This window comes from Apus apus, chromosome 2 (genome assembly GCF_020740795.1).
Source record: "Apus apus isolate bApuApu2 chromosome 2, bApuApu2.pri.cur, whole genome shotgun sequence".
Classification (NCBI taxonomy): Eukaryota; Metazoa; Chordata; class Aves; order Apodiformes; family Apodidae; genus Apus; species Apus apus.
In genome coordinates, this window is record NC_067283.1 from 95645321 (window position 1) to 95666910 (window position 21590).

Sequence of the window (21590 nt, forward strand, 5' to 3'; positions counted from 1 at the left end):
TTAAGAATGAATTAAAAAATGAAAACCAGTTCTAAATGCAATGTTGAACCACAAGGTCATAAGTGGGAAACCAATACAAAAGATGCATTAGGGAGAGTGAATCACTGCTTGCACAAAAGAGTAGGGTGGAATTGTGAAGGTCTTGAAGGAGAAGAATGGCACTCAAAACCTAACATGTGAGACATTTGACCTGGGTGTTAGCATCCTTTGATTTTTGGGAGAGCGTTATGCTGTAAGCACCAGAGTTACTTGAATAGGCATAGAGGAACAAGTTGTGAGCTTGGTGGCCAGAGGTGATGCTGTAGGAACTGAAAATAGAAGAGCCTGAACAATGGGCACCTTCTAGGGAAGGGGACAGAAGGGGCAAGGAGGGGGCAGTTAAGCTCATACTGAAGTGCCCTGGCAAACAGGGAGCCAGTGAGCAGGGACTGAAGCCATGAAAGTGAGGGAGAGCTCAAATGGAAGAATTAGTCATGAAGGGCGCAAACAGGTTTGAGAGAGAGAGGAGTTGAAGGTTCTTTTGTAATAAACGGAAAGTGTTGGGAAGAACAGAGAAACCAGAGGCTGAAGAGCAAGCAGGAAGAAAGGAAGGAATGAGGAAGAGTGCCCTTTTAAACTGTGACCGTGGAATGGCGATGGCTGGGGAGAGGGACTGAGCGCCTGGCAGCTGCCTGCAGGTGATCCAGAAGGGATGTGACAGGCAGGCGCTGTGTGTGGATAGCTGGGGCTTGGAGGCATGGTGGTGACGGAGGCGGGGTGGAGCCGGGTAGGGAAGTGGAAGGAAGGAGGTCAGTGCTGCAGCAGTGGTCTGGGCCCCAGCAAGGTGGACAGGAACGTGTGCTGCAGCGGAAGGTGAAGTGACGTGTCTGTAGTAATGACGTTGCATTGACTTCTTGGTCATGAGGATTGCGTGAGGTGGGAGGGTGTTGGGGTGCATATGTGGCACATAGTCACCTTTCTTGGAAAGGAGAAATAAAGTCTAACTTACAGTATTTGGTGATGCAAACAGATTTATGCTCTTGTTGTGTGTAATTCATGTTTGTTTTACCAGTTGATAGATATGTCTTGCAAGTTGTAGTGTATGGAAAAATAAACCAGCAAAAGCCTGTGCAACAGACTTTTCCTTGAAGGCTTCTTTGCTTGCTGTCCCATGAGTGATAGTTTCAGGGTTGTTTTGTTTTTTTAGTTTTTAAGTATTTGTTCGGCATTTGTGTTCTAAGGCTGTGGAAGAGTTTCTAAGTAGGGGATGAGTTTTGTTCCTTTGCTGTTTTACTGTTCTTAGCTTCCTGTTCCTAAGGCCAGCAATGAGTTCAGGAGGGGTCCATCCAGGGCCTTCTCTTTCATGGAGAATGTAACACAAGATAATTTTCTGCACTTAAGTGAATTTCTGTATGTCTCTGAATTTCTAAGGAAATGTCTTGTGTTCTGTAGGTGAGGGATTGGACCAGAGATTCGAAGTCTTTGATTAATTGACATGGGGGGGTGAAGTACATGTACCTGTTTATGTAAGGATGGCAGAGTAATTCTGAACAGAGGTGTGAGGTTTTATCTTGTGATATCCGCAATGTCCTGACCTGCCAAAATCTGGTGTGCCTTACATCATGCTGTAACGAGAGCGAAGTTAACAGGGTTGGTAAAATGTGCCTTGAAATCGTATTTATAGACAGCGGATGGAATCTCTCTGGATGATGCACTGCAGTGATGTTCCACAGAGATAATTCAGCACTTCTGACCAAAATAAGCTGGATTGACTGGCAGTTGAAAGACTTAATTTTGGGCTCAATTTTGGGCTTAGTTTCTCATTTCTTGGCTGGGAGCTTTGAAAATGAGAGAGTCATCTTTTGCTTTGTATTTATTTGATACACAAAACTTGTTTTCTTCCCTGTGTGTTTAAAAAAGTAAATAAATAAAAAGAGGAGGAAAAAAATTAACCTACAGTGCAAGTCAAATCCTGCTTTATGGTGATGTCCCTTTTGTTATACTGGCTATACCTCTTTGCTTTTCTGTGCTGACAGGGACGGACCAGTGAAAGATTGAGAATATTTCTCAGCTGGGTTTATTACATGTAGGGGAGGTAGCTTTTAAGAACTACGGAAACCTCTAAAATGAATTAACTGAATAATGAAGCAACAAAAGATGTCTTTAAAACTGACAGTGAGCTTAGAAACTTGTTAAGGCCTCTTTTAAACTACTAGCAGTCTCTTGCTGCCAAGTATCAGGTAAGCTCCTCATCACAAGTTATGCTTGGGGATGAAGTGATCTTCTGAAGGTACTGTGTACCTTAGTGAAAAGAAAGTGAAATGAAGGTGTATCTAAGACCCTGGCTACCCACAGATTGGCCTTCAGCACCGTCCTCTGCTGGTTTGGGGCTGGTGTCTCTGAACCAAAGCTGTGTGCAGTTCCAAGCAGTGTGGCAAGTCCTGAGTCTCAGCTGGTGCAAAGCAAGCTTCAGCTTGGCTGATTTGGGATCTGACAAGTACAGAGTGTCTGTGCACAGGCCTGGGCATAGTCTGCATGTTTGACATTCAGAAATGTTGCAGAGAATGGAAAAACTCTGATTGAAAGTCTTAATTACCTGCTTAAGTTCTTAAACGTTTAAGAAAGCTTCCTAAAATAGATCTCATCCATGTTGTTTTGTGCTTTGCAAGAGCTTGCAGTGAAATTCTTTATATATATATATATATATGTATATATATATAATGTGTGTGTGTGTAGCATGTGTGTATATATATGAGACCAAACAACTGAAAATGAGGTTTTGATGATGTGTGTTTCTTGAGTTTTGTGTTGCTTTTTAGTGCTAAACAGTGCTACCTCAGAAGGTAATGTTTAACAGAATGCCTTTTTTTATGGCTTATTGCATATGATTATTCCTCCTTGTATTTCAGGGCACACAGTTCCTCTCCGTTTCCCCTCTGCCCTTTCTCCCTCTCTCTCCTTTTTCTCCCCTCCCCCTTTAAAAGAAAAAATTAAAAAACCCTTTTTACTCTCTTAAAATGGGATTTTGAAAAAAAAAAAAGGATGTATAGCCCAAAAGCTTGTTTCAGTGCTTTGCAATTCCTTTAAAATACTGTGGTGGGGAAAAGGAAGCAAACAACTTGCTGGTGTTACTCCAGAAATAACTTTTTTATTATGGTAAGGCTTTAATAGTTAATCAAACAACAGTGTTGTAATTCTGAATCTGTTAACATGTTAATGCTTGGCAACACCTATATTTATAAAGTAATGATTTTATTGTAGCAATGTGAGCAGTAAAAGATATTAGGCATACAAGAAACTAACTGAATTTCTTAATTCTCTATGCAGCTTATTTCATAGTAACATTCCGTAGAAGTAATCTTTACCTTTCCTTGACCTGCTGCACACCTATCTGTAGCTAGTAAATTTACTGGGTGTTAAACATACAGCTTTTTGCATTTGAGATGTGCTGTGAGCAAATCATTACAGTGCTATATGTATGTACTAAAGCACTGAAATTTGTTCCTCACTGGTGTACTTGTTAGTTGTGACAAGGAGGAACTTGAGCACTGAGGACAACGTTGCTTCGTGTAACTTTTGCTGGGGTAGGAAATGAACAATTTGAAATGTTTACTTTGAATTTTGCTCATTATTTTTTTTTTTCTTGCATTTAGGTCTTTACACAGCATAAAGGCGTTTGCCAGTTTTAGCTTAGCAGTATAGCTTCTCATTTGGTACAAATTGATCTCATGGCACTGTGTGCACTTAGGGCAGCTGAGGAGGTGGCTTGTGTGTGGCTTGCATTGATGAGGCAGATGAAAGAGGCAGCAAGAGAGGGTGGGTGTATATGTGTGCAATGTACTGCACTCCAGCATTTTATACCAGCTGATGATCCAGTCCCTATTTTTCTGCAGATAATGTAAAAATAGTAGAACTTAAGTATCTCCTTGCCATGAGACTGCAAATAAACACACACACGTGCGCGCGCACACACACCCCCCCCCCCCATTTTAAGATGCAAACTGAAAAGAACATAAAAGCATATTAGGAAGATACCCTGCCTTGCAGTTTGAAAGCACCCCCCATCCTGCAGATTTAAAATGGCCATGTTACAACTCCACATAAATAGGTTTCCAGTGGAAACCCTAACAAGATCATTAAATATAAAAGCACTGTTGGATGCTGGGAGGATACTGTGCTGCCCATGTATATGTGCATCTCCATAGACATGCATGAATAGACAACATCAATGCTATCGATTTGAATAAGGAGGTAGTATACAGTATTGAGGTGACTTTTCTTGTATTTGTAACTGGCATTTTTTTGTTTGATATTATCAGAATTGTGGATATTTATTCAACTTTTAGTTTTTAGTACTTGAGCATACACTAAAGTAACTTACTTGATGGGTGTGACCAAATAGGGCTTTTTTTGTTTTGCAGAGATATTTTTGTTTAACCTAAGGTGATGGTTATATTCAGAGTTAGTGACAGTATTACAGCATGTCAAAATAAGAGCTTTTGACTTTCCAACAATGACCTTAGGAAAAAAAATAATCACATCTGCACTGCTGCAGTTCTTGGCTTTTCTAGGGCTGATCAATAATCACATTGTGTATTCATTCCCCCTAGTCCCTCACTCCACGAGGTCAACTTTAACTACTAGTCTTTATAATACAGAAAAAGGACTGCCTTATGCAGAGGTTTAGGTAAGAACTGGACTGAGGATGCTGAGCTTTGCTATGGTTTTGCTATTTAAATGGATCCTCTCTTGATTGTGTTGTAGCATGTGACAGTGACAATGGGAAAAAAACAATTTCAGGGCCTCGTGTCTGGATGGTAACACAGCTGCTGCAATAAAGTCTTGTTATGGTTGACCAGTCACATTTGGACAGTTATTTCTAATTAGAAGTTCTTATTTATATTGTGTTAGAAAATAGTTTGAAGCAAACTGGTAGGTAGGTGTTTGGATGAAGTTAGTTAATTTTCTTCTCCTTGCCTTGAAAGATTAATGTTGCTTTTTGTTTTGTCCAGAATAAGTAGTCTTGAAATAATCTTGCCTTTAAAATAAGCTCTTAAAAAAAATTATTTTGGGCTATAATTTAGTGGTCTCAAGCAACTGCTGTAAAATAAAGGGTTATTGTGGGTAGTTCTGTCAATGTTAGACATTCCCACTCAAGTTTGTCTTGTGTTGGTGGCATTTTGTGATTTCTGCATTGTTGTTTTTTTCCATGAAAGTAGTAGTGATACTGGTTCACTTTTATTCATTTCTTCATATTAGAGGGGAAATGTAGTTTGTTCATAATGGATTATTGATTGGTCTGTGAACAGCAGAAGCCCCAAGGCCTTGTCATCAATGGTACTTACTCTCCTAATAGTGAATGCATCACTTCATACAGCTATTTGCAACCCCAGTCTGTGGAATATAAGCCCGTAATTGTTACTCTTGTGCAGCGCAGTTTTTAGGGAGAGGAACTCTTCATTGTCATTATGGGATTTTCCCCCTCAATTTGTTCAAATAATAGTCCCTTTGTTTTGGTAGCAAGATAAAGCTTGTCCTGGATGTTAATGATATATTTCAATTCATTACTTAGAATACTACAGTGTAACTAATAAAGTACATTTCTTTGTCTTCCAGAAGACAAACACGCACAGTGTGCTAAAACACAAAGTATGTACTGAGTGGGTGACAGCACTGTGTTTCTCAACGTACCCTGTAGCAGTGCAAAAGCAAACTCCCGCCCCCCATTCCCGAACTGCTTCTTGAGGAGCCACAGAAAAATCTGGGTTACAGCCATTTTGCTGACTTTGTTTAGAGGGTGGGAGATCACCTTGCTGCAGATGCCTACCTCCAGCTTTTTCAGCATTAGTGTTCTTACCTTTATTTCAGTTTATTCTTTCTCCTACTGAGGGTGTGGCATCGCTTGAGAAAGGCCTGACTCTGCTTTCATAGCCCTGGCTGCCACTCTGAACAGCCTGCTGCAAAAATGTCACTGTCGCATGGAGGTAGAAAGACACAAAAGCACAGAAAGTATTTGGGAGAGCTCAAAATAATGTCTCAGTGTTCAGACACCAAACTTTTCAAATGGGAAGAGCTTCCCCAGCTGCAGGGGAGGGCTTGTTTAAAATAATTAAACAAAAAATTATTGCAAAATGCTGCTGAAGGATTTTATAAAGCCTAAGAGGAAATTTGACTAATAGAAATTAATTGTTTATTTTTCCAGAAGCTTTTTATTTTTCCTTTCCAGTCCCATGTCAGTTTTGGCAGGCAAAAACTTCAGGAGGTCTGTTGTCAAGATTGTCTATTTTAATAACTGCAGAGTTTTGAAAATTTGACAGTCTTCTACAACTGACTCAGTATTTTTTAATAACTTTTTACTGGATTAGTTTGGATTGCTTTAAGAAAATCAATTTAGACCTATGCTGCCTTTACCTTATAGCAGGTTTAGTCTATAGGTCACAAAATGCCAGGATTTCCTGGAAGTTCAAGTATAGGCTTATTACTTATGGGTACACTTACTCTGGTGTAGTCTAGAGGATGCTATCAGCTCCAGGCAGTAAAGGGTGTACAAGGTGACATGGTCCATAAGAGGCATTTTGGTAGGACTGGTGTCTGAATGAGGATAGCAGGATCGAGCCTTTATTGGTGGTGGTGGCCTGATGACTCCCATGGGATCTGGGTGTTCAGAAGAAGCCATATTCCCTCACAGTGAGAAGGGTGTGTGGGTAAGGTGAGGCTGGTGTGTGTGGAGGACGGTGTCTCTGCAGCCTGAGGGGAAAGGTCTCTGCAGTTCAGTGAGCGCAAAGGCTGGCAAGGCAGTTCTTGGTGTGTGTTCTTGGTCTTTTGTCCACCCTTTTCCTGTACTTTGCTCTCTTCTGGCCTCTTTACTGTGAACAGCAAAGCTGTTTGGCTTTGGGGAAACCTGAGCCTTCTCCAGCCAGGAGAGATTAGGTCTCCAGGTTGCCATTCTTTGAAAGGTACAACTTTCTCAAATTAATCTAGATGTTTACATGCTACATTCCATCATTTCATCATCTATAATGAATATCAGTAAGATATTTTTCCCCAAGATCACATCTCATAGTAGTTTTTGTTTGTTTATTTGTTTTTTGTTTTTTTTTTAAAGTAATTGCTGCTTTTGAAAGAGGAATATGGTGGAGTGATTGCTATGTATATTCAAACCTCTTGGAGATTAGAAGAGTGATATTTTCTCCAGTGCATTTATTTTTCAGATTGGACTTGAAATACACCCAAACTGAAAGCAGTTTTAAAATATACACTGTGATATTTGAGTAGATTTCTGTAGCTTCCCAAATTATGTATTCTTGAGTATTACCTATTGAAGAGTTCACCTGTCTTGCCACTTCAGCCCATGCAATACTATTTAAAGTCAGGCTTAATTGAAGAGAAATTTTAAAAAGAATGTATATTTTTCTGTATGTTGGAACAGAAATCATTTCATTCTATGATTTTTCTTTCTGCATTGCACAGGGTATTTGTATGTAAGAAATGAATTTGCAATTAGTTTTCCAGTGTGGTATTTTCAGTTTTCTTGTGTTGTTTGTTTTCAATTTCTTATTCATTAATTGTTTTCTAAGAGGCACAAAGAAGTCTTAAGAGCTTCTCTGACGCTGTGGGGAGTCCTCAGAGTCCTCTGGTCTTCTTCCAGAACATACAGGTGATGTGAAGAGTAATGGATATTTCAGAATGCTCCTGTTTTATTTTAAGTGCTGTTCCCCTGGACTGTTAGCTATGCTTCACTGCAAGACTATGTGAGAGTCTTAGATAAGTTGTGAGGATGATGCAACTGTGTGGTGCCTAACCTGCTGTGGATCTGGTAGGGATGGGCTACCATTCCCTTGCTAGTGGGAAAGCTGTGGCTGATGGTCGGAAAGGCACTTGGGGCTCTTTCGTGAGAGCAGGTCACTTGGGCCACATGCATTTTCTCTTCTTTCAAAGTTTGTTTTGAAAACCAGGGAAGTTTTGATGCCTAAATGTTTGAAATATAATCAATTGGTTCTCCACTGAGAGGGTGGTCAGTCATTGGACCAGGCTCCGCAGGTCATGGCACCAAACCTGTTAAAGATCAAGGAGCATCTGGTTGATGCTCTTAGTTACTTGATTTAGTCCTGCAAGGAGTTGGACTCGGTGATCCTTATGGGTCTGACTTGAGATACTCTATGACTTTATGATTTTGACATATGCTTGGTTTAAACTTGGAGGAAAGCTTATTTTTCCTCCTGGGGATACATAAAGTTATTTGTTCCCATGCAGATGAAGGCAAAAATGCTCCATGAGGAAATGGGTGCAGGAATAAGTCTCATAACTGAAACAACTGGCTAAGCAAAGTCATTTCCCAGCATGCCACCTCTCCTGTTCTTGAGTCCTTGTTCATAATTCTCTTACCCCTTGCTTCATATACCACACCTACATGTAAACAGTGATGATAAGTGCCTTGGTGTCTTTTAAAGGGAATTAAAATGACTTTGTGATGCTGGTCAGTGGCTTCTTACATGAACTGTATTGCTTAGGCTGCAGTGCCTTTAATACACAAAGTATTTTTAAAGAATAACATACTCCTTTACACTTTGCATTCCTTGTCATTTCCTTATGGCTTGCCTCTGTGGTGGCGGGGATCTCCGTGCCGTGACAGTCTGGGAGAAATCTGCAGGTTGGATGCGACTGCTCTGAATTCTGTGTGACAAGTTGATGCTTAGGAACTGCAGCCTGAGCTTGGGCAAAAGTGATGAAAGTTTACTGGTTACCACCTGAAATTAGAGTTGGAGCATTTGTAATAGCCTTAGGATAGCTGGAGTTGGCCAGGTCCAATATCTGCTGAAAGAGAATTATTTCAGAATACTTTCAAATTTGTAACTATTTCAAAACACAAATATTTTTATCATTGCAGTCAGCAGAAAGAAACAAAAATAGCTATGGCAAAATTTTACTTGTAGCAATAGAGTAATCAGTGTGGTTTGGTCTACCTGTTGATGTCTTCCATCCCATATGCATCTTTGATGTTGAAATTATTGTTTAATAATTAAAACTAATGTGGAAATTATGAAGCCAAAATGATATTTTCTGTTGTTAGGATTTCTTACAAGTGTTGTTTTCCTCATTTTGTATGTTCAGTCTCCTGAATTGAAGCATTTTTCAAAGTTTCCCCTTTTATTTTGTATTTGCTGCTTCTTTCCTTTTGGTGAGCGCCAGCTTTGCTGCTCTGCAAAGAGCCTATCTAAGATAATTACTTTTAAGTAGCACTCGAATGATGTGAGGGAGAAGTTGCAAGGTGTTCATGTATGTTTGTGTCAGTTGATTTATCAAAGCCTAAGGCAGACCTCCACAGACTGTATAGAGCGAACTCGCATTGGGTGAACACCTTTGTTCCCCCTGGAATTTCTGTCTGTGGAAGAAAAGCCTTGAAATTCTGTGAGTCTTAAATGTGTGTTAAGTACTCGGATAATTCAAGTCTAGGAATACTTTGTTTCACTTTTTCTAGATTAATAAAATTAATTGGTAAATTTTTAATTCTGACCTTTTCCTCCTCTCAAGCCTAATTGAATATAGGGCTAGGAGGATCTCCGGTGGGTGGCTCATATCCCTATTATAAATCATGCTTTCTTCATACCCTCATTTTCATAACTAAGCTTCATTAATGAAAACACTATAAATAATTAAAGTGAATTATGTCAAGACTAAGCACAGGGAAGCTGTGGCCAAGTAAACAAAAGAGTCTTCAAAGCTTTGGATTTGTATGTGCCTGAACTGCTGCACACAACATTCTTTTCTGACTGTTTGGCTCTTAAAGCTTTTTTGAACTTTCAGACAGGAAGTGCTGTAGAAAGTTGGGTAAAATGAGACCTACATTTAAAAAAAAAAAAAAAAAAAAAAAAAGTTGTCACTGTTTTAGACCTCAGCCTGCCAGTATGCAGTGTTCTCACTGGTGTAAACTAGAAAATGCAGAAGTAAAAAACATCTAAAGTACCAGGAAAAATCTGCCCCTAAAGCTTGCTAGCTTTTTTCCTACAATGGTGCAGAACATTTCAGAAGAAGCTGTTACTTCTTTAAATGTACCATTGTGTTAAAATGCAAGAAATTGCCATGTTGTTTCTTTTTATCATCTGATGAGTTTCAGGTAATGTCTTTGCTCATAAGGCAATATTGGTTGTTACTTGGCAGACTTAGATTGCAGGTCAAATAAATTATGTTACTCTGAATTGTTTCATCCATCAATATGCAGTCTAAACTGCTTTTGTATTTGGCATGTTTCTACCTTCTGGTACAGCCACGACTTGAAATGGCTGCAATCCTTTTTTATACCCAGGGGAGTTTCTTCTGAGGCTGACCTTAAATTAAGTTTTAAATGGCTAATTTCAGAGAGTAATTTAGTTACTCCTGTTTGCAAACCTAAGGCTCATATGGACCTCTCAATTTGTGTTCGGATGTGTTTGGGTTTTAGTAGTAATATAAAAATGTTTAATTCAAAAAAATGAAATGGCAATTGTAATACATCCCTTAGATACTATCCCAGCTCTCTCAGGAAAAGGAAGTAGTTTAGGTAGATGCTGTTGGTAACTCTTAACATGCTGAACAGATACTGGAAGTACAGAAAATTAAACCCAGAAAGGAGTGATCTTAGAGCAAATAAGGGGGCTAGAGTAATTAAAACAGAACAAAGTTGTTCTTTAGTGCATAACTGAGGTGAGCATCGTGTCACCTTTTACCTTTTTTTTTTATCTTTTTGTTAGGGTCATGCTGGTGATGTGGTTAATTTACATACTGAAGAGGCTGAGATTAATACAATGTGGAACTTTAACATTTGCAGCTCTAAATCTGTAGCTCTTTGTTGAGTCATAGATATCAAGTGATGGATGTGTGACTATACAGTCTTGCTATTGTTCTGCGTACTTTTACCTACATTTTAAGAAGCTGATGTTTTCTTAATGTAGTAACAGATTGGTTCTCTGTATTAGAGAACACAGTACTCTTTGATCTTAGTCAAGTGGTCTTTGTAGTACTTAGGGTAGGAATGGGGGAAGATTTTTTTTCTACAGTTGTGGTAATTGGAAAAGAAATAATCTATGGAAATCTTAATAATTGATTTTTGCTATTCAAGGTGGAGAGTTGCTGACATGTTGCATCTTGAGTTGCTGAGGCGGATATTGACCCTTGCATTTAATCATGACAAGATACAAAGGCTTTTAAACTTGTATGAATCTGTTTGTTTGGGTTTTTTTTAACCAAAGTTGTTTCTTGTTTGCTTATAGTTAAGATTCTGTTTCACTGAGGTAGGTGGTGCTGTGAGTTCCTTTATCTCTTGTGAATATAAATCACTTTTAAGACCATTTGATACCTGTGCACATTATCAGTTTACTTTGTTAGACTGAGGCTGAGTATTACACTCTGAGGGTGTTTTTTCTTCACTGTCCATCAGGAAATAACTTGTTTTTCTAGGTGCTTTGTTAGACTCTGGATACTTGCTTTCTCTCTAATCGAAGTACTGAGCGTCCTCAGCCTCTGTGTCTGCTCTGTGCGTGCCACATCAAGCACAGCAGAGCTGAAACGCAAAGTAATGCAGTTGCCAGCAGGAATATGATACTTGCTAAAGTGTCTAGGAAAGCCTTTTATCTTTGGCAAGTACGTATTTTACATGAAATTACACATGATGGTAAAGCCACTGATTTAAAGTGTAATAACCCCCTCAAGAAATGTTTTCCTCAATTAAGGTGTATTTTTAGCCACTTCTGCCTGGTTTTAAAACAGAAAATATTTTTAAAGTTTGCGCTTTTTTTACAGACACTGTGGTATCAGTGTCTGGAGAGGAATGTTTGCCCTTGTTTGGATTTTACTTGTTTATTAATGATGCTTGGAATAGTTGCCGTTTAAGTCTAGAATATCAGGAGAAGGAGAAGCTGCTGGTTTTGGTGCAATAAGTCATAGTATAGTATGTTTCTGAATGTGGGGTGAGTGATGGGAGCTGTTGAGTTAAAAATGGGAAATAGATTTAAATGTATTTCAGAACCTACTGACACATTTTCTGTGAATTTGTGTGATTTTGTTCTTGTTTCAGGTGATCTATGCCATCTGCTTACAGAGCACATGAAAATAAATCGTTGCTTCGGACTCTCTGGAGCAGCTGAAAGGAGAAACATTACCCTGAGAATGAAATAAAACATCTCTCTGCAGAACCGTATGATTGAAAACGCAGTCCAGTCGTCCTCTGCTGCCAGACATGCTTTTGTCCTCCTGCCCTGCTCACCCAATGTTGCAGTAACACAGATGGATCGTAGCAGAGAGGCAGAAATGGAGTTACGGAGATCCTCCAGCCCAGGCAAGCTAAGCAAGAACGACGTGGATGCTGACAAGACCATGTGCCACAGCTGCTGCATCTGCGGTAAAAGTTTTCCTTTTCAGAGCTCCTTGTCGCAGCACATGAGGAAGCACACGGGTGAGAAGCCCTACAAATGCCCTTACTGTGATCACAGAGCTTCCCAAAAGGGCAACCTGAAGATCCACATCCGTAGCCACAGAACAGGCACTTTAAGTCAGGGGCACGAGGTGGAGATGGGAGAGGCGCAGCTTGGGGAGATGGGTGTTTCTGAGGGCCTGGGTGGGTGTACTAGCCCCACTAAAAGCACATCTGCCTGCAACAAGATCTTGAATGGTACCACTCAGGTAGATAGCAGCAAGATCTTGTTGAGAAGCAGCAAGAAGGAGGTCACAGAGGTAGCGCCGGCTGAGGAGGATGGCAAGCTGACTTCCTACCAGTGCACGTTCTGCAAAAACAAATTTGAAAGAAAGAAGGACCTGGAGCAGCACCTGCACCAGGTCCACAAACCATTCAAGTGCAGGCTGTGTAGCTACATGACCCTGAGGGAGGAGACACTGTTAAACCACATAGAGAAGGACCATATAACAGCTCAGGTCCCAAACGGGGAGGCCTACACTGAGAACTGCAAGAGTGAGCTGAGTGCTGGCGAATTTCCATGCGAAGTCTGTGGTCAGGCCTTTAGTCAAACCTGGTTCCTGAAAGCTCACATGAAAAAGCACAGGGGGTCATTTGATCATGGGTGCCACATTTGTGGCAGGAGATTCAAAGAGCCCTGGTTTCTAAAAAACCACATGAAGTCACACGGCCCCAAGACTGGGAGCAAAAACAAACCAAAAAATGATCTGGAGCTCATAGCTACTATCAATGACGTGATCCAGGAGGAGACTATTGTGACAGGCCTGTCTCTGTATGAAGTTTGCACCAAGTGTGGAAATCTGTTTACAAATATGGAAAGCCTGAAAGCACATAATGCTGTTCACTACCGGGCGCAGCGGGGCAGTGCTGGGGATAAAGCTGAGGGCTTAATTGACGTGAGCCTAAGCTCCTCGGTAACGCAGCAGTTTTTCTTGCAGTGTCTTAATCTAAGGCCATCTGTAGGGCTGGATAGAGTTACAAGAGGACAGCCTGGGAAAAGAGTAGCTGAGCTGGATCCGGTCAGTAGCTACCAGGCTTGGCAGCTGGCCACCAAAGGAAAAGTAGTTGAGCCCTCTGAGTATGTGAAGTATGTGGGATGGGACGAGGCCCTGGCGGATGCAGATGTGACTTACGACAAGGATAAGAGAGAGTATATCCTTGTCAACCAGGAGAAGCGAAAGCGAGACCAGGACTCTCCCAGCTCTTCCAGCAACCCCAAGAAGAAGAGCTGCACCAGTGGGCGCCTGGAGAAAACCAGCAGTGCCCCACCTGGGGAGAGCTGCCCGCTCACCCAGGGGGACCTGGACTACCGGCCTGCCTCGCGGCAGAGCCGACGGGCTGCCCAGAACAAGTCCACTGAATGCTTCGAGTGCGGGAAGATCTTCCGCACCTACCACCAAATGGTGCTGCACTCCCGGGTGCACCGCAAGGAGCGGAGGAGCTGTGGTGAGGGTGGGACAGCCACCCAGCCTGACCGCTACAGCTCCAGCAGTGAAGAAGGGGACTCGGGGTCTGTCAGTGGGCCCAGCACCCCCGGCTCTGCGTCCGCCCCAGAGGACTCGGCCACTTCTGGCCTTGGGGAGGAGGGAGCTGAGGAGAGCTCGGAGGAGGGAGCAGCTGACCCTTTGCTAGGTAAGGTGGCTCCCAGCTTTGCTCTCTGATTGCTGTTGCTAGACCCTGTGTCTCCTGGTGTGGGTCACAGTGTTGATCAGGGGTAAAGATGTGTGAAAGCATGTGAGGGGTTTAAAGACAGCATGGATGGGGTCCACTTGGAGCATGGTGGCTTGTTTCTGGCACAGGTAATGAAAGTGAGATCAGATGTCTTCATAGCATGCAGGTGAACTTGTATTTTGGTAAAGAACACCTGAAAAGTATCTTAGTTGCCTATAGCAACAATGTAGAGTAGGTTGGTGTCTTCCCTGGACATCTCAGAGGCTTTTTTCCATGATTTATGAGTGTCCTGTGCACTGTTTTCCCGGTACGCTGCAGATGAAGCAAGGACATGGCCTGTATGGTGTAGCCCCAAAGTGTGTAACTTGCTAATCACCAGCATGAGAGGCATTTCTCTCCTCTTCTCTGCTTGGCTTCCAAAATTGTGTTTATAACTCCAAAGGCTATAATTAATCTCTCTGGATTAAAGCAGTCCTTTGAGCCCAGCAATACTAAATGGAACAAATTATTCTTCAAATAGCAGCAAAGTAAATATTTAAAAGAACACCATTAAGCACTTTTGTATCTTTTAAAAAAGTATTTTATTTTTATTGTTCACCGTTCTTTGTTTATAATACCATTTTAGAAATGTGAGATTAACCATTCTTTCCTTACCAGCCTTGCACTGCTTTTTTTATTTGTTTTTGGGTTGGTTAACAATACGATTTTCCTCTCATTTTCATTCCTTTTGTTGTGAAGAACATGATTATCTTGTAGAGTTAAACTCATTTTCAAGACCATTGCAGAAGAAGTAATCTGTACCATTATAGAAGAGGGTGGGTTTATTCAATTGGCTGTGTTCTTTCAGGCTTTTATATAATGTGCTTTCTCCACTGGCTACAGACCCTGCAGCAGCAAAGCAATATTTTGAGAATTGTGTTATTAATAGTTAGATGTTTTTTGTAAAGTTTTGAAACAGTGTTTATATTGGGTTTTTTTGTCTTTAAGCTTCTTTCATGAAAGTCCCATGGTTTTAGGACAGCTGAAGTTGGGGCTGGCACTGCTTGGCAGTATACCTTTCAAAATGTAAGGTATAGAGGGAAAAGAATTCCAAAGGATTGAAATTGTGAAAAATTATATCCATCTGTTTGTCCTTAAACTTAAAAGAACAGTCCTTAACTTGATTTTGTTACAACTTGGATCGAGTTCCTGATGGACAAATTGGATGCACGCTAGAACAGAAATGTAAATTAAACCAAGAACTCCACTTTTTTTAATGCTGTCTTGCTCTGTCCATAAACCATAACTCCAAAAAGTCCTAGAAACAAGCTGACTGAAATGTTTTCACTATGATTACTTGCCCATTTAAAAGACTCAAAATTTGGCTTTGGATTTGACTGTTGGATCTTGGGCACTTAAACAAATTTCCTTACAGGAGCTTGCATACTTATTTTGTGTGAAAAATCCATCAGCTGCCACCTGAAACACCTCAGTACAGTTGACAGAAGTTGCAGTGATAAAAACTGAAGCTTTGTCTGAATTTGAATGGGACTGCTGTGTTTTATTGGTGTAATATACAGTGCTCTTATGGAAAACAGCCATGATAGAAAACCATCTCTCTGGAGACTGGCTGAAAACACTGAAACACTTCCTGACATGATGTTCAAATAGGAAAGCTGTTCTTACGTATTCTCCGTATTAAGCACTTTATTTTTAAAAAGAGCTGTCTCATCTATTTGTCTGTCCTGCTACTTGCCTCAACTCAAGGTCTGAGCCCTTACTACAGGAATGAAAGGTGAGGGTTGAAGTCACATAGCTGTTTCTCTCTCAGGAATTAAGGTGACTGGCTTAACCAGTGTCACTAGCCAGCATCTGGAAACTCATTTCTTTGGTGGCCAAGTTGTTCTTTATCATCTGTAACTGTAAAGAAGTAGCAAACTGATGGGCCTAAATAAAGGTCCATCTTGGAAAACGGATGTGATTGCATTGATGGGCCGGGAGGGTGACTGCTGTATTTCACTAAGGTCACAGCTGAAGAGCTAATAAATCAGTTAATTGGCTAATAAACATTTTAATCTTAAGATCAAGAGAAGTGTTACCCTTGCTTCTTAATAGTATTTATTTAAACAAAATGACTGTGTCAATTAAGTGAGCAGTTTTTACAAATGACAAAGATTATTTTTTTAAATTCAAAAAAGGGTTTTTTAAAATTTTTTTTTTTAAGGATTTTTCATAGGTCAGTGTTAAAGACTTACGTTTCTCTAAGTTTTCTTTTTGGTATGCAGATTTAGTATCACTGCCCTTAAATTGTTTTCTAAGGGACTGGAGTCCTTCTGTCCAGCATGCTGTAGAATTGGTTTTACTCTCTGGCAGATGGCTGCTTTAACTTTGACTTGAAAGGCTTTCTTTCCCTCCCCTGTCAACAGAAATTTAAGGTGTGCAGAAAACAGGCCAGATTCCACCCTCGTGTATGTCTTTGCTGAGATCAGGTGTTCTGTATGGAAGCACATTTTTTCCTAGAAGTGCTGCAGTTTGCTATCCTCTGCTGGGACTTTTTGTAGTTATTCTTGCTGGTGAGGCTTTTGTGTTGAAAGCTGCTCTCCAGCCTCACAGGCAGCTCTTCTCCCCAGTGGAGGCAGGCAGGCAGCACGCTTGGTTCCTGTTCTGAGATGCCTTCTGTGGTATTATTTTTGCTCAGACTGTGGTCAGGAAAATCTTGTGCTACTCATAAGGTTATATCTGTATTTATGTTATTTTTTTTTTACTTCCGTGTCTCTACTGTTTCCTCTCCCTTTGCTACGTTACTGTGTTACCCTGAGTCAGAACAGGGCCTTGAAACTGCTAAGTATTCAATGTTACGGCCTTTACTGAGCTGAAAGTACTTCTTTGTATGTTTAATTCTTAATAACCTGAACAGTCTTGTTGACACACACTGTCTTGCAGCAGGGAACCTGGCAATGCACCTCTGTGGTCACTTAGGGCCAACAGATGTTGGGGCTAAGGGTGACTGGGGCTGGGAAGTACTGATAGAGCCTACTGGGAGAAGAACAGGAATTGCACCTTGCATGTGAAATGGGGTTGAGAGCCTCCAGGGTAGGCAGTTCTTTGCTCTTACACATCGGTAATTTGTCTCTGCTGTGTGTGTAGAGTAACATAATGATTTCTCAGGCATTTGCAAACCCAGCTTATCAGCTGCCAGGGGGTAAGCTTGCTGGTTGCAAAATACTTTCCATCTTCTTGAAAGGAGGGTAAAAATTAGTTTTCTAGAGTCGCATAGCCGGTATACTGCATGATACCTGTCATATAAATATATATATGCATGGTGTATATATGCTTTGTGTGACAGCCATGTGTAAAAAGGTGGCTCAGAGTGCATTTTTGCTCTGTTAAGAGCAGGCTTTAAATATTTTCAAGGTCTTCCTGTCCCATATGAGGCTTTATTTTCATTTGGCTTTCAGCCCACTTGCAAACTGTACTTCATTTGCCACTGAGTTGCATCCAAAGCTGTTTGAATCACCTGTGAGTTGGTGCTCAGCACAACTCCAACTTGTGGCCTTTTTTGGTGTGTGTTTTTAATTTTTAACTAAAAAATCCCCTAAAGCTATGACTGAGAGTGTAGAGGGAGTGTTATTCATTTGTTGATAAAAATGGAAGGGAAAATAATCTGTTTTTTAAATCTTTCAGCTTCTCAACTGTAGTGTAATTTTAGGCATGTCAGAGAAGTAATTCGGCCTGTGTGCATTCTCTGGTTACTATTTTTAAGGCTCAGTATGGACCCCCTCATTGTTTTGGTGTATTTAGTGGTGAGGGTGTTAGTTTGTTACATTAGGCACTATGAACTTTTTGCAGTCCTGAAATCAAGACGGAAGTATAATTTTTGAGGCTGTGACTGCTGTTGGTGGGTGGGAAGATGAAAAAGTGAAAACTAAATACCACTTGGTGCTTGACAAAAACGTAGTAAGAGCACAGGCCTGTGATACTCCAGTCAGTATAGGTGTAACATTAAGGTACTTCTTGTATGTAAGTGCTGGATGAGGCAGGAAGTAAATATTAAAAGTGGTCTAGGAAGGGAGGGTGGGGGGAGGAGAAAGGGAAAAGGAGCGTTATATAGGAATAAGGGGGAAGAATGCTGCTTCTAGCCTGACCTTGTCAGGGAATGATGGCAGTGACAGGAGAAGGTGTTGCACCTCAGAGGGAATGCTGCTTCTGGTGAAAGCCATCTCTTCCATTTTGTTTCCTTTCTATCCTGCTTCTTCTCGCACTTTTCTGTCTTTTTTTTTTTTCTTCTTCCCCTTCTGTTGTACTCTTGGATTCTTGACATGCTTTAAGGAGAGACTGATTCACTCTTACTTGACACATGCTGTTTTTATTACGCTGGCTAATGCAGGAAGGGGTTGATTGCGAGTGGGACCTGTTGCACACAGCTTTAGGCTCAAGGAGCTCATATATCAGGTGGGCAAAAGTTGCTAGAATGCCCAGAATATTAAAAAAAACAACCCCAAACATCAACAAGCAATGAATATGAAACGGTGGTGGCTGGCGTGGTTGTATTGGGTTTACGTTGGGAATGACCAGTGGTATGGCGGGACTTGTTCAGGAAAAGATGAGGTCCCTGAAGGGGCGAGACAAGAAGCGAGAGGAGGGTGCAGGAAGGAGAGAAATGGGAGTGGGGGAAGGCAGAGAGGAGCAGGACATCAGTGGAGGGAGCTGTGCTGTTCAGCGAGGTTTCAAAGAGGAGGGGAGGCTGAAAGAAGGTGTGGGATAGCACCGGGGTTCAAACCCTCTGAGGGCAGTGCCAGGGCACTGGGTGTCTCACAGAAAAGCAGTGAGGGCTTGAGATGCCCTGTAGTGGGAGGTGGGGAATTCCAAGAGGATTGCCATGTGAAAATCAGAAGGTCTGGAGCAGTTAAGTGAATGCAGGACAGCAGCAGGAGCTCACCTTGTGCACACTTCTTAGTGGATCCACTGGCTTGTTTTTACTGATCTGCTGTTAAAAATCCATAGCCAGACATTGATTTAGTATCTTTATTAGTAAATTGAAGGAGAAGAGAGTTACCTTTGAATTGCTTACAGGTTTTACAAATTGGGGGATGTAACACATACTGTTTATCCCAGCATGTTATAAGAAAATTCTACATGTAGATTGGAGACCATAACAACATTAGTAAGTTTTGTGAAAGAAGAAGGGCAGGAGAGATTTATGAAGCATAGACTAGGACTCTGCTTTGCTCAGATATAAATTATAACAAATCCAAACACTCAAATTTTAACAGAAAGTACCTAATTTAATCAGTCTTTCAATTTAAAATTAATTAAAAGTGAAAGATGTCCAAATTTGCTTTGATTTTCCAGTAAAATGGTGATGCTGTAATTTGGGGGAGGAGAGGGACAGTAAGAACAAAACAGCCAAACAAGCGAAAATAGAATAATAAAAATGCATAGTAAGTTCAGAAAAGAGAGAAAGAGTAAATATTTTGTGCTGCCAAAGGGAGTGCATGAAACACAACTGCCAGTATCCAGTACCAGGACTTCATTGTTCTGCTCATCAGAAAAAATAATCCTCTGTGTGCAAGAGAAGTCCTTTCCACTATGTAAAAATCAAACATTTTTACTATATATCTTAAATAATTACACTTTAGATACTTCTCATGCCAGACTCTCATTTACTGTAAATCCCACAGTAATACCACTGAAATGAGTGCTGTTGGGTCATTTTACACCCCATTACTATCTTGTTCTATATTTACAGTCTTTAAGTATGTTGAAGTTACTTAGCATATTTATTTTGCAGAATAAACATAAAACAAATTGGACCATGTCTTAGTGCTGGACAATTGGTAACTACTGGCCCAGACTTTCAAGAAGTGAGGTAGTTTCAAGGAAGAAACTCAAGTGTCTTAGTGGCTTCTGTTACCACAAAGATAAAAGTGTTACACTGTGATTACACACTTCACCAGTTAATTTTGGCATTGCTGAGAATTTGTTGTTGGAACATAAAACCCTCTCAACTTTTCAACCCCAACTAATTGTTTTAGTTGTTAATACCAGTGGGATTAATGCTAGGGCTTTAAAATACAGCAAGTTGATGATTCAAATCGTAGGGGAAGTTGGGCAAAGGCAAGGACCCCGTGACTGCAGAAGTAAGATCCATTAGACATTGTTTTGAACTTTGCAAAGTTTAAACTGTTCCTTAAACCAGATTTGATTGATCAGGACTAGATCATTTACATAGTTTGAATGTACCTACTAATACAAGTCAGTCTTTCATATCTACATTGCTGTAATGCACATAGTCCAGTCCTGAAATGTGTAGCAAGGCCACATGCTGTGTGGTGGTTTCTCTGCAAAGCACTGCAGGTTGGAGCATTATCTTTGCCCAATATAGGCCTGCATGTATTGCCACAGCAGCACTTTGCTATCTCTTTTGGGCTCTTCTACATTCCTCAGAACTGCAGAGAATGTCTCGTGTGTGTGACTGTATTCTTGTGGTGCTGCCATCAGCTATAGTTTTTTTGCTTTAATTTATCTTTAACTGTGGGTTTAAATGGATGCGAAGAGCAACTGAGGGAACAGAACAAAATAGAAATTATGTTCAACATCCCAAGGAAACGGATAACAAGAAAAATACTAGCAACCTGAATCAGTGAAGTGTGTATCAAGGGGAGAGGAAGAGAGAAGAGCCATAGGACATAGAGAGGTCTGATTAAAACCTCTGTTGGCCTGTGTTCCTCATACATGCAAAGTTGCTTGGCCCTTTATTTTAGGGTGATGGTGGGAGATGGGCTTCAGGAAGCTCAAGCAAGAAGTAGTTGACTGGGAAATGTTAGCAGTGCTTTGGGGTAATGCAGTCTGTACCCTTTAGTACTATACATTTATTACCCTGGCATCATATCAACTCAGGAGTGTTTAAAGATTGCCCTGGAGGTATCTTGGGTAATTTCTGCTGTTTTCCTGATTATTTTGCTGTGTGTTACTAGGTCCTGTTTTACTCAGTCTCATGTAATGTGGGTGGCCAGCAAGAGTGTTACTAATTCAAGTTCCTCTTGCAATGGGGCAGGATGATGAGGAACAGATAACACACGGTCGGCTCAAGTTAGAACTAAGGCTTGCTGGCTGAGCTGGAGACGCTTCAGTAGATGAATGATTTCTCACGAGAGAGAATGCCTTTGTTGTTGCTCAGAGAGAACTTCTGCGGCATTTTGAAGTTATTAATCCAACTGTTGCACTGCTTTTGTTCCTTGCAAACATTTCAGTGGGGGTCTTGTTTAAGTACCAAAGAATTTTGTGCAGGGTATTTTGATACAGCCTGTCAAAGATAATTCTACTTAAACCAACAGTACAGTTTTCTTTGTTAAGGCATTAGGTTTGGCAGTGGATATGGTGGGCTAAATTCTGCGGGAGCTGAAATCTGGTGGAGTCCCAGGGTTGAACAGGGTATAAAAGTAATGTATAGTTTGGCCTAGTGTTGGTAGAGAATTTGTTTCCTGCAGGTACCTTTTACAGATAAAAGTTTTAC

General features: G+C 40.8%; 1 protein-coding gene across 2 annotated transcripts in view; it reads left to right on the forward strand.

Annotated features, from left to right (window-relative positions):
• The window catches only part of ZNF516 (zinc finger protein 516), a 101854-nt gene that overhangs the window by 31403 nt on the left and 48861 nt on the right, over positions 1 to 21590 (forward strand). For both annotated transcript variants that reach the window (XM_051611926.1, XM_051611927.1), the window contains exon 2: positions 12029 to 14056. In XM_051611926.1, coding sequence (XP_051467886.1) covers positions 12151 to 14056 — 1906 coding nt within the window. In that variant the 5' untranslated portion in view covers positions 12029 to 12150. The remainder of the gene's footprint in view (positions 1 to 12028; positions 14057 to 21590) is intronic.